Here is a 13918-nt window from a genome sequence, read left to right as displayed (position 1 = left end):
CAATGACTTTCCCATTTGACTTCAGTAGGGCCAGGATTTCACCCAGCATGTCATACTCACACGTCATGAGTCATAATAGACTAGACTCCTAGTATAATAATCAAAGGACCAGTGTTTTATAAAATTATTACTAGCAATTACAAGATAGCTGTTAAAGCTAGTCATACTTAAATATTAGTCTCTGATGTAACTACGTACATAAAATGGTGCAATGGGAATTTTTTTTAGTATGGTCCTGTAGCACAGACCCACCCCTGCAGCGCCTCCTGCTGGTCATCTCCAGGAATTAGCTCTGACCCAGGAGCACCCTTTGCAGGCCAGTGTTCCACAGGCCCCCCCGTGTCCCTCTCAGGACCCCAGTGCCCTTGTCTTGGGTGCTGCCCCCCTGGCAGTATCCCACTTTCTCTGGGTTTCCCCACCCAGGGGACCCCCCACCCACTATCCCCACTTTGCCTCAGTTTTGGCTACTGCCCAGTCTCCATCTAGCCCCCATTCACTGGGGCAGACTGCAGTATCAGCCACTCATCATAGGCAAAGGGGTTTGGACTGGCTACCTTTACCCACCCTCACGCTGCTCCTCTGCGTGCCCAATACCTAGGTGGGCTAGAATTAGGCCTTACAGCCTGGGGAGTTGCTAGCCTAGGCCTTTCCCCAGCCCTCACCTTCCTCTAGGTCCCCTGGGTGAGTTCCTAAGCAGCCAGGCCTGTCTCCCTTTCCAGTCAGAGAAAGACTACTGCTTCTAGCTTCCCAGGCCTTCTTATAAGGCCTAGTTCTTTGGTTTGGGGGCGTGGCCCCAGCTGCAGCCACTTCTCCAATCAGCCAGGGTTTTACTCCCTGGCCCTGCCCCAGCCCTCTGCAGGGCTTTTCCAACCCTTTCTGGGCTGGAGCGGTGTTTACCCCGCTACAGTCCATGTTGGATTGCATTATATGCTTAATCTTGCATACGCTTATAAAAACAGAAGCCTGATATTCAACTCACATCTTTGTGTGTTTATTTAACTAGACTTCAACTTCCTAGTTTTATTGTTCCATACCTACAATGTGTGAAATGAAACTGTGAATCATTCCTAGTTTGTGTCAAAGATGTGTCTTTGAAAATAGTGATTCATCATAATATAGATGGGTAAGATATAAAATGTTGATCTGGATTTATAAATGTATTGAAACTAGTAAACCATACTTCACAAAATAAGAGGGGTCTCTGCCCTCTCCCACCTGCCCCCAAAACCAGGACATCTTAAGTTCCTTAGTGCATGATCAAAATTCTAAGCATTGATATTAGATGTTAAACACAAAAGATCTCCGCTAAGGAAGGAAAAGTACTGTGAACTTACTTTCAACTGGATGGAGATGTTTTGCTCAGCTTTTCTGTTAACTTATTAACAAATGCTTCTTATAAAAAAACTACTTGTTAATGTTTGTGAGACCATTAAATAGTTCCATAATGACTAACTATTCATTGCACACTGATGTCCCCTATGAGAATTTTTAAATTGACAATAAAAGGAAGTTCTTGCTACCAATTAGCAATTATATATTGGTCTCTAGAAATAATTACTAAATTATTGCTGCTTCACACTCAAGAGATAAAACTTGCAATAAAAATAAATTTTCAGAAATATTTTTACATTATGTTGTGATCCATATGCACACCTCAGAATAATGAGACAAGCTGCACTATAGAATAACTACATTCCCAAGTGTACCATATCTCTAGTTTTCAGGGTAAAATTCACCCTATGTAGATGGCCAACACAAGGCTTATAGATCACTTAGTTCTCACTTAATTCATCAAAGTGGGAGCAAAGTGGTTTATACCTTTTGTGTTGGCCCTTTGCACAGAGGTGTGAATTAAAGCTATAATGATTAATTAAAAGCAAGGTGGAAGTTGGTTGTCTGTAGTTTTCAGATATGGGTTAGTAAAGTCCTTTCAGAATATGTACTATTTTAAAACCACATACACAACTGAAACATACTGCAGAAAGTAAACCTTTTTGAATAACTATCACAGTTGGTCAAGGTCATTGTACAGAGGTTCATACAGACATTCAATGGAAAGCAGCAATTAGTGTCATTATCTGCATGATGTATTCAGTATTTGCTTGTTTGAATTGTGGTTTTAATTATTCATTTTACTATTTGCTCATTTTCAATTAACTGAAAGAAATGCATGCCCCACTGCATTTAATTTTTTGTCACTTTAACTTTATTTTATTAATAATATAACAGTTTTCCTTCAAAATATTTGGTTGTTATGAAACATCTTTTCTTAATTAAAAACGATCAGTTTTTGGTCTCAAAATAAAATTAAGAATTTATTTAAAAAATCTTAATAGCCTTGGCTGTTTTTTTAAGCAAGACCTAACTCTCAATATTCTCTATTAACTTTTTAATGCATAATTGAATTATGATAGGAAAGTAGTAGCAGAAAAACAGTGAAATCACAAGCTGTAAGACCTCATCAAGTGACTACCAGAGCTGTTAGGCAGTTTCTACAAGCTGGGCTTTCATCCAGAATTGTTATTTCTAATGTATTCTTTGCTTGGGGAGCTTAGGAGCTAAACCAGAAGAGTTTCAAATATGCCTATTTAGAGCACTGGTACATGCACAGTTAAGTGGTGTCCTTAGCCGGCTGACTGCTTTTCATACAAAGAAATACAGAGGGTACTCAAAAGCTATTCATAAGAAACATGATCCATGAAGGACAATGCACCTTAGCTTTACAGACCTGATGTTAAATTTTGTTGGCTTTGGAATGACATATATGAACACATTCAGACATATGTATGTTTGTTTGTTTTTTAAATTAACTGTGATTACAGAAATTATATAAAAATTAGATACATTTGTTTTCAGTTGCCTGAAGATTTTTAAACTATCCTTGTAGCAGATTTTGCAAACTGAAGTATTTAAACAATAAAGTCTACATTTAATAAACAGTACATGTAGTGATTTTAATAAACAAAATATTTTATATGCCACATACTTCCATGGAACCATTGGAAACTGGTTGTACTTTGCGCTTTTTTCACTTGGTGGTATGGGGAATTTTAATTTTTGTGCTAATATGACAAATTTTGCTTTCAAAGACTTGGGTGACCCTGGCCACATTGGAGAAACATGAATTCGGTTACCAAAAAATTAATAAGTAAAAACCATCTTTAGCCATATAACTAAACAAACTCTACTTTAAGCAGAAATAAAAGTTACTAATGGAGTGCAACATCTGCCCTCAGCCTAGCTGCCCCTATAAAACCCACTGGTATATAGGAGGAATGTAAACGGGCTCCCTCAAGGAACTGGAACTGTCAGCCATCTCCAGAAGAGGAATATCAGGGGAGAAAAGAATCATTAAGCAAAAGAATGGTACAGGCATTATGTCCAGGGGCACAGAGGAAATAGGGAACCAGATGACTGGATAGCATAACCAGGAGAACAGAGAAGAAGGGCCAAGTGACAAGGTAGCATGTCCCAGGGTAATGGAAGAACAAGCAACAAGGGAGAACATACAGAAAATGAGAAGGGAGCCAAGCAGCATAGAAGCAAGATCAGGGGAGCAGAAGGGAAAGAGCAACAAAATAGATGGGAGAGAAGATGAAATGAAGGACAAAAGTAGAGGCCATTTAATTAACCTTTTTTCTAAAAGGATAGAGTAATTATCACACGAAAGATAGCTAAAATATATTGCTAATATGACTTTGTCATATAAGCAATTGCTATAGTTGTCACCGCGATATTTTACAATTAAGAATGGGAGGAGCAGTTTTCCACACAATTTTGAATGGGAGAGGAAGCAGTCTAGGAGACCATCTCTCTATTAAGATGTAGTTTGCACTATGAAAAGTTTGTGAATGCCTGATCTGTAGCATATGTGGTAGAAGCAGGTGGTCCTAGGAGTGCAAAATTCATTCTAACTAAAAATGCTTCTTAATATTGTATGTTAGTGTTAGAATTCAACATGCAGGTGAAATTGGGTTGTGCAGATTAGCAGCTCAGCAGGCACTATACTAAGACTCTTTACAGTACATTGAAACAGCATTGTATGGAAAATGTGTCAGTACTAAATAGGAAAGTGGGAAATATAAAATTTACTTGACTAATGTAACAGTTTAAATAGACAAAAACAATAAATACAGTTACATTCCAATACAGCAATAATTTCCTGTAGTATTAATATTATCTTCCATTCTAACTATTATGTATCTACATGAATTAGATTTCCTGCTGTTAGTATCTTCTAGCAGCTTGTATAGAGAGCTCTGTTCAGCAGTACATTTGTCTAGCCTTCTGCATTGCAGTAGAACATGGAGAAAGCTGTTTCTCTGATTGGTACGAGCAGTCACTGTGCTCTGACCATGATGTGCTAAAAGAGAGACCTTAGAGAGTGGATTGCATCAAGCAAAGTAGCGCAAGTTTACTCTTAAAGAATTTTTCAAAAATTATTTTTCAATAATCATTAAAAAACACCTGATTGATACTTTGATGCATTTTTTTTCTCAAACTGTCGTGTGTAGTGGTGGTAAATTCAGTACTACCAATCTTTAACGGCAAATGATTCATTGGAAGGAAAATGGTTAGCATTTAAAGCATGTACTGTACAATACTTTCTTCTGTAGACAGACTAATCTTAACTTCTTATATGTACTGTATTCAGTTTATAGTTTTAAGAATATTTTTTAGTAACAGTTGAATACATTTTTGCACAGCTAAACTATAAACTTTCTGATTCTGTCAAAAATTACCATTCCTATTCATAATAGTATCTACATCAGAGAAAAACAACGAGGAGTCCTTGTGGCACCTTAGAGACTAATACATTTATTTGGGCATAAGCTTTTGTGGGCTAGAACCCACTTCATCGGATGCATGAAGTGAAAAATACAAGAGCAGGTATAAATACATGAAAGGATGGGGGTTGCTTTACCAAGTGTGAGGTCAGTCTAATGAGATAAATCAATTAAAAGCAGGATACCAAGGGAGGGAAAATAACTTTTGAAGTGGTAAGAGAGTGGCCCATTACAGACAGTTGATAAGAAGGTGTGAGTAACAATAGGGAGAAATTAGTATTGGGGAAATTAAGTTTAGGTTTTGTAATGACCCAACCACTCCTAGTCTTTATTCAGGCCTAATCTGATGGTATCCAGTTTGCAAATTAATTCCAGTTCTGCAGCTTCATGTTGGAGTCTGTTTTTGAAGTTTTTTTGTTCAAGAATTGCCACTTTTAGGTCTGTTATTGAGTGACCAGAGAGACTTAAGTGTTCTCCTACTGGTTTTTGAATGTTATGATTCCTGATGTCAGATTTGTGTCTATTTATTCTTTTGCGTAGAGACTGTCCGGTTTGGCCAATGTACATGGCAGAGGGGCATTGCTGGCACGTGATGGCATATGTCACATTGGTAGATGTGCAGGTGAACTAGCCCCGGATGGTGTGGCTGATGTGGTTAGGTCCTAAGATAGTGTCCCTTGAATAGCTATGTCCCTTGAATAGATTTGAGCAGTTGATAGTGTGAAATGGAGTTCAGATACCTGCTGTCCATGGATAATCCAGTCCAACAATTACTCTTGAAATATCTGTTCAAACTCTCAGTATTGTAACTGCTGCTATTGGCAGGAATTAAGCAGAGAATAAGAGAACCTTTATGATTGTTACCATATTTTACAGTGATCATTTTTGCCTCTCTCCTTTTAAGTTTCTCTTGTGGTCTTTTAGGTGTGGATGTTCACCTATTTAAATGCCCATATTTGTTTTACTCTGCATAAGTTTAGAATTTTTAGAGGGGGGACAAAATAGGCTTTGCATAACCTTTAGAAGCCTTTGAGTATGGATGCCGTTAGATTACATTTATTATCAGATAAATGTTTATAAAGAATCTGTGTGCTATAGGAGAAAAGACTTGTAACAGAAACACAAGACTATTTTTTTAACATGGGAATCTACTACACTACTGCTTTAAATATATTACTAGTATATACTATAGCATATGGCTAATACAAATATAATATGGAGAAGTTGGGTATTTCTGCTAGTTCTATAACATTATACATAGGGAGGCAAGGTGTTGTGAGGTAGGAGAGAAAGTGTGTAGTGTATTCTGGGGTCATGTCCTTGCCAGATAATTTTACAAAAAATCCCACATATTTTACCAGTGGGAGTCCTACTGTGGCACTTTCTGGTGCTTTTAACCAAGTTAAACAACATGGATAGAATCTTGGATCTGTTGAAGTCAATGTGAGTTTTGCCACTTACTTCAGAGGGCTTAGAGTTTCATCCTGTGTTGTTTAGATGCAGTTTTAATTGACACAGTGGTAAAAATGCATCCAGTTGCAGGAGCCTTGTCTACATTAGGGCTCCAGCCAGTTCAGCTCAATTGATGGTTGCACTGAATTTTGTAAAATTCCTTCCTGTAGACGGGGCTTATACATTTAGCAATCTGGGAACAGAATACATATTGGCAGTTAAAGTTAAGCACATGCATAAGCATTTGCAAAATTGGAGCCTTTCTTTCCAATATTTGACAAGGCAACTCTAAATGTTTAATATTTTTTGTTGTTGTTTTTTTAAATTACATTAATATTTAAATTATTTTGGAAAGCCAGTCCTCCGGGATCCCACTTCATTTTCTTCTTTAGGAAGAACACTGTCTTCTTCGGGAAGAACCCTTCTTCCTAAAATACCTCTGTCATGCCAACTTTTCCTAATGGCAAAGATGGCAAAACTTCTTAGAACTTTACAGTACTGCTTCAAAATCCAGACAAGTGGCCATTTAAGCCCTGTTCCGGGAAAAGCCGACTCTACCAGTGAGAAGAGCTAACCTTAAACTCAAATCCAATATGTGGCAACCCAGCCTATTAATTTTTTGTTTTTGATTAAATGGAATGGTTTGGTAACATTTTAAACATATCTTTTTTTAGCAAGAAACAGGAACTTGTACATTTCTAAGCACTTTTCTTGAATAGATTAATAACAATGGTTGATTAGACACATTTTACACAAAATAGGAACTCTACTCGTCCTTTGAAAGCTATAATTGTCTTATAATAGTTTGAGGCTTCATGCCTGAAGAGTATATTCTGACATTTAAACCAGGTGAGAAGAATGCCTGAATTTCTGAGATATAGCTTGTTGGCTCTAATACAAAAAAGAGTCTGATTTTTCAGTAAATCCATTACAGTCTCACTAAAGTGTATTATGCTTGCTGACAGATTGTATTATACTCTACTATAATTGTGTTTCCCACAGACAAAAATATGCATGTTTTGAAGTTATGAAATCTAAGTAGACGTACTATTGTTAGGCTTTCAGTCTGTAAATCTCACAGTGGAATGAGGAATGGTACAGTTATCTCCATTCATTGGTGCCAGAGACGAAAAACATTAACACTTAAATAAAATCTCTTTTCCAAAGCATCCTACCAATGCTACATTATGCTAGTTAAAAAAATAGACTGTTGTGTAAAATTTCATTAACAAAAGGTGTTACTAAACGGAGGGAGATATGTCTGCTCTTATAGTTAAAATGGGTCTATCATGAGGTGTATGTATCCAGCCTCTGAAAAGTTCATGATGTGAGGGCAGGGAAAGGAGGAATTAATAAACTTCTTGGAAGGGAGGAAAAGTACCTCCATTTCCCTAAAGGATTGTATAAGTTGCTAGTCCTGAAAGAGCCTGACATCTGGGCCTCAATAACAGTCCTTTAAAAGAAAACATTTAGTCCACGGAAGAGGCCTTTCTCTCAGGGAAGAATACACTCCGGGTAGACAGGGATAAGTTATGGTCAGCATCATGTCAGATAGTCATGGACAGAGTTTTATCCATAACCAAGTTATATAATGTTGAACATGACTTGTCTCTGTCTACACTGGCTGCAAATGTGTTAGATAATATGTTGCTATAGGTGGCTGAGATAAGCACAAGTCATCAATCAGAATTTATGTCATCATTGCTGTCTGGCATTTTAGAATGGAAAAAATCTTTTGTAATATTCAACTTTTTTTTCTTTTGCAGGATGCAAAGTTTGTAGAGGAACGACGCAAACAACTACAAAATTACTTACGGAACGTTATGAACAAAATTATTCAAACTGTGCCAGAATTCACAGTTAGCCCCAAAAAAGAGACTCTTATTCAACTGATGCCCTTTTTTGTGTAAGTATGTGTCTAATAGCCATGCAGTACTCAACAAAATGTTAAGCCTTTTTCTTTGCAGTTTAACTTAAAATGTAATGCATCACCACTGAAATCTCCATTTTATTATAGAAAGAAGCCCAGTAACACGATAAATGCTTTTGATATGTTTAAAGAAATTATACATCTACTGTATTTTTTTTCAGCATTTCAAATTTTTCTTTGAATAAAGGCCACTATGGATTATAAAACTTTCAAAAGCATCTAAATGATTTAGGAGCCTAAGTCCTTTTGAATGTCATTGGGTACTTTTGAAAATTGTACTTTCTGGGTTTTGGGGAGATTTATTTTTATTTTTTGGTGCTCCATTCTACTCTCTTCTCTCCATCCTCCCATTTAAGTTTTATATACTGGCCAAAATAAAGAATAAAAGGAATCTGACTAATTTTTCTAGGAAAATGCAGAACTTTTGCAATCTGTGTACTGTTTCACTTACTACAGGAAGGGAGTAATATTACTATTCGAGGTACAATAATATAGTTGTGTAAATGTAAAGATAGGAGAAAATGGCCAGACATACTTCCATATAACCTGGTCATGTGTTAGAATATTTTAACATCAATGTATCACCGTATCAGAATAGCATTTTTCTTTTACCTTTCCATTTTGTTATAAGCACAGCCCTTTAAAATATGTGTTATTTAAAAAATATTAAAATGATAAATAACATTAATGAAAACTTGTTTTTTGGAGTATGGTGTCAGTCTCTCTCTCTCTCTCTCTCTGACACTGTCTTGAAGTGCACTGTGTTATGTCTGATCTTCTTTTGTCCTGAATATGTAACATGGGCGTATCCAGCAAGATACTGAATGATGGGAAATGGGAGCAAGCAGAATCTTTCAGAAGGAACTCAGCACCTGTAGGAGTAGAGCCAGGATATGCTTAAAGTCTTGAAGGCCCCAACCCTGCTTCCACTGAAGCCATTGGGAGTTCTGTCATTGATCACAATAGCAGCAGGAATGGGGCCCAGATATGACTGCAATTTTATAATGAAACGGTGCTGTTAGCTCAGGTGCAACATGAAGTAGTTGAGGTGAAATTCTAGACTTTATCAGAGCTAAGTATGATAGCTCTTTTTATCAATAGTTCTCAAAGTGCTTAACACATGGCAGGTGAGTGGCAGAGTCAGGAAGAACCCAGGTTATCTGTCCCCTAATCCTGTCTCATCTCCTCTGGAGCATACTGCCCTTTGAATCTGGTTCATGTAGTACCTAAACATATATAATTACTGCACATGTACAATCTGTATATTCATTGAACAGTGCAAAGAATTTACACACTAAGACTCCATTTCTGGGGCTCCACTGGGATCCACTCGAGTGGATGAGTTTGCAGAAACAGGGCCCAATTAAATACGATATATTCCAGAAAAAACAAACCTCCTTTGTCGCTTATACTAATTGCACTATATTGTGCTACATTTGAGATGTGCAAGTTGAAATGTAGTATTTTCCAGGGCAGAGATCTATATGGATAGAAAGTTGACTGGGGGAAAAAAACGACGTTTATTAGGAAACTTGCTTCCATAGTCTAATTCTGCTTGTCATTCTCTGACAGGGAAATTTCCATAATTTCAGTATGTTTGTCCAAGATACCACCAGGTTCTTTTTGTTATAAAGTAAAACTGTATGCATATCTCAAGTTTTAATGAGCTAGCATTCCCTGTCTTACACTTAAAATTGCATCTGACATATTGAGTGTGTGAAAACAAAATTTGCTGACTCTCTTAAAATCTCGGTGGTATTTCGTTTCACTTTAAAGCCAGAAGCAATTTTATGTTGAAAATAAGAATTGCACCAAGGTACACAGTCATGTCATCTTTTAATTTCTCTGTCTGTATATAATGATGGCTTCTGATTTCTCTGTACCTTCATCTGTGCTTTTCCAGTAGCCTGTTCCTTACGAAAGACTAATAGATAAATGGGAAGAATACCAAAATATATTTTGTGACATTCTCATTGTTTTAGTTGTTCCTGTGTTTTGTCAAAGTAAAAGTGAATTTGACATGACATATTGAGGTTGCTGGCATAAATGGCGGGATATCATTTGTAGAGACATAGAAACTTACCTTCTTCTCCAAAGAACTCAATTTGTGTAAATTGGCTACAGGTTGTGATGATTTAAATAGTTTTACATTTTGTCACTTAAAAGATCATTAGAGAATTTTCTATTAATTCTTTTTAAAAAAATTAATTCTTAGGAAATGCTCTATTTCACTTTGTTTCTTAAACAAATGAGGGAAGTAATGTAGATTGTAACCCACATTTGGAATTGAATTTTCATATGAAATCATTATTTCTCTTTCTCCTATGTTTACTTTTAAGGTTGTTAAATATATTTTTGTGAAATGTGAATTGCTAATAGCTTATCAGCATTATTAGTAATATGGAAGTTGCAACTTTAAATTCAATTTAGAGCTGGATGATTTGATTGATAATCACTGGCCTTTCATGTCTGGGATTATGATTCAATTCTAACTGAAACAACAAATGGAACATCAGTTGACAAAGAACATATTGCACTGTTGTCTAGTACTTGTTTACTTGGTTTTTCTGCTTGAGTTCTCAAAATTTTTTTATCCTCTCATCATTTTGAGATCGTTGTGTATCTCACCCTATTTTGCCAACCGGAATCATGTTCCCTCTTGCTATCAGGACATAACATATGTTGCCCATCAAGAGCTACTATTAGTGCTATTCTGTGAATTTCCCAAAGGAAGGGATAGAATTAATGGATGCAAAGAGCCTATGTTTGCCACTGATATAAGCTTATGCATTTCATTGACTTAAATGGAGTTGCATCCACTTATGCCAGTGGTGAATTTGGCCCAAAGTCTTTTCAATTGTAAATTCATAGTTATTCAGGTAAAAAAGCAAACACAACAAAAAGCAGATAAAAATCTGAATGTTTCGTGCACAATAAAATATCTAGATATAACTAAGGTACAGATTAACTGAATTGATATGGTCTGAATTTACCTAGCTGCAAACAAAAATTGGATATTGTTCAAAACATTCTTAGGCTATGTATACACTACAGAGTTCACAGCGGTGCAGCTGCACCAATGCTAGTGCAGATGCTTTAAACCAATGGGAGAGAGCTCTCCCATCGACTTAATTACTGCATCCCCCATAAGCAGCAGTAGCTGTGTTGGTGGGAGAACCTAAAGGCAAATAAGAACAGGAAGGAAGGATATAGAAAGCATATAGCTGGGTTTTCCATAAAGCCATTACTTCAGCATCTAAGTGCTTCCCAGGCAAATTAGATCTTCTTCTTTTGAATATCAAGCAAAGAACCTCCTCCTGTTAGATCAGAGGGATACCCTATGGTGAGTTCCTGAAGCGCCCAATTCACCTATACATGACTGGCAATGCACAGGTCAACTGCAGTCTGGCCAGTTCCTATAGAATATTCCTACTGGGCCCCACCTTTCCCTATGTCTAGGAGTGGGGCCTCATAACATATGAAAGGAAAGAGGAGGAAGTCTCGGTCACCATCAGCATTGATGGCCAGGCCTCTTATACCAGGAGTGGAGATGGCTTGGAAAATACTACAGTTGCCCTGCCTGTTAAATTTTCCATGCAAATCTTTTCCATGCAAGGCCTTGGACTCCACACATACCAGCTGCCAATGACTTTAGAACTTTAAAAGACCTGCTTTTGAGGTTAACAGAAACCTTGGACATTGAGACAATGGTGATCCAAGAGGACATGCACATGCTGTTTGATATTCTCAGCTCCTCAGTGCCAACAAGAATTGCCCTGCCAATTAATAAGGGCATACTGAAACCAGCAAAGGGACTGTGGTACACCCACGCCTAGCTTTCTCCTACTTTGAAGCAAGTAGAAAAGTGCTATCAAGTGTCACGTAAGAGCTTGGAACATTTTTACATGCATCTGACATGAGGGTCCCTTGTGGTAACTGCAGTCCAGAAAAAGACCAGCTCCATATTAGAGCACTCCAAAAAATAAGAACCCCAATCAACTAGACTTTTCAGTGTAAAGGCCTATTCATCAGCCTTCCTCCAGTTCCACATTGCAAACTTCCAAGCCTTGTTAGTAATAGTTTTTCAATGTAGGAAAGGGTAACTCCCTTCCTAACTAGGCTCCCACAGAACAATAGAGAGAAGCTGAGAGGTGCCATCAAAGAAGGCTAGATGGTAATGAAGTTAGTGCTACAAGTGGCTTTGGATGAGTCTGATGTGGCCGTTAGATCCATGGCTACAGCAGTCACAATGCACCAACTAAACTGTAACCTGGTCCAGGTTTCTGGGATTCCAAATGAAGTTCCAGTGACTATAGAGGACTTACCGTTCGATGTAATAGAGCTCTACAGCAACTGGATGGATGAAGCAGTCCATTCCCTAAAGGATTCAAGAGCAACACTGAAATCTTTAAGCATATGCACCCCAGCTCTATACTGCAAGTTCTTCTAGTGTCTGCCCTCACAGTGGCAAAGGCCATCTGACTCCCATAATCACCCAGAAAACATCCCTGTTATATCAGGAGGCTCCTGTCATCCTCCTCCTCTGTCACAGAGGCAGCTGGTTGGAATGGGTGCATGTTGAGAACCGTGACAAGACTATGCCAGAGATAACTGTTGGAAATCTCTTCACCTCTTCCATTGGGCATGGTAAGAGATTATAGCCAACAGTTTTGTGCAGGACATCATCCCCTATGGCTATAACAGCAATTTTCATGCTACACTTTCTCCCCACTCTTCTTTATTTATTCCTCTTCAAAGGACCCTTTTCACAAGACCTGTTACAAAAGGAAGTGGTTTTGTTGTTTTGTTTGGGAGCCATAGAAGAGGTTCCTTGGGAGTACAGAGGAAGAAGCTTCTACTCCTGATATTCCTTATTCTAAAGAAGAAAGAGGGTCTTAGACCCATCATAGACCTGACAAGAGTGAACAAGTATATACACCAGCTTAGATTTAGAATGGTAATGCTTGCCTCTAACATTCCATCTCTTCAAGCTCAGGACTGGTTTGGGTTCTTCCATGTCCTACAACACTTGGTAGTGCAGATACTAACAGGCAATACATTACCTGTGCACTACATAAACAAAGCGAAGAGGGTGTTTGCTCTTCTTCCTCCCCTTGAAGGGATGCAATCAAGCTATGGAATTGGTGCCATCTACATGGCATACCCAGTGGTTCTGCACCTTCCAGGAGTCAGCAATGATATGGCAGACTTACTAAGCGGGCAGTCGGTCACCTATTACAAGTGGTCACCGCAGAAATCCATTACCAAGTCATTATTCCATCAGTGACTCATTTGATAGACCTGTTTGGCACGAAGGAGAAGGCCAAGTATCTGAACTTCTGTTCCAGAGAGTGCATGAGCTCAGGAACATTACCTTCCCTCTGCAGTGGAATCATGGCCCTCCATACACCGCCCCATTGATTCCACTAGTTCCCAGGCAAAGCCAGACAGGACTGGGCCACACTTATCCCCACAGCTCCCTACTGGCTGAGCCAGTTCTGGCTGACAGACCTATATTAGATGTCCACACAACTGTTGATCAGGCTCCTAGACTGCTCAGACCAGTTGTCATTAGATCGGGTTCAAGTATTTCATCCCAAACCCAAAGTTGCTGCACCTGACTGCCAGGATGTTGATTGGTTGAGCACCATGGAAAGGAGCTGCTCCTCACACATTCAGGAAATCCTGGCACTGGGCAGAAAGCTATCTATGAGAGATACTTCTCCAAATGAAAAAGATTCTCCATTTG

The 13918-nt window shown here is 38.2% G+C and overlaps 2 protein-coding genes across 12 annotated transcripts in view; both read left to right on the top strand.

The window, feature by feature from the left end:
* Window positions 1-13918, top strand: part of SNX29 (sorting nexin 29) — a 497538-nt gene that overhangs the window by 404377 nt on the left and 79243 nt on the right. For 9 of the 11 annotated variants that reach the window (XM_042861636.2, XM_005307585.5, XM_065558889.1 and 6 more), the window contains one exon: window positions 8006-8145. In XM_042861636.2, coding sequence (XP_042717570.1) covers window positions 8006-8145 — 140 coding nt within the window. Of the gene's footprint in view, window positions 1-8005; window positions 8858-13918 lie in introns of those variants that run through there. The other 2 variants (XR_010590846.1, XM_065558884.1) reach the window with 1 other exon arrangement.
* The window catches only part of LOC135973815 (uncharacterized), a 1510190-nt gene that overhangs the window by 1460311 nt on the left and 35961 nt on the right, over window positions 1-13918 (top strand). The gene's annotated exons all lie outside the window — the stretch shown is intronic.

This window comes from Chrysemys picta, chromosome 10 (assembly GCF_011386835.1).
Source record: "Chrysemys picta bellii isolate R12L10 chromosome 10, ASM1138683v2, whole genome shotgun sequence".
NCBI classification, from domain to species: domain Eukaryota; kingdom Metazoa; phylum Chordata; order Testudines; family Emydidae; genus Chrysemys; species Chrysemys picta.
Note: the sequence above shows the minus strand (reverse complement) of the source record. Positions and strands in the feature narration are given on the sequence as shown.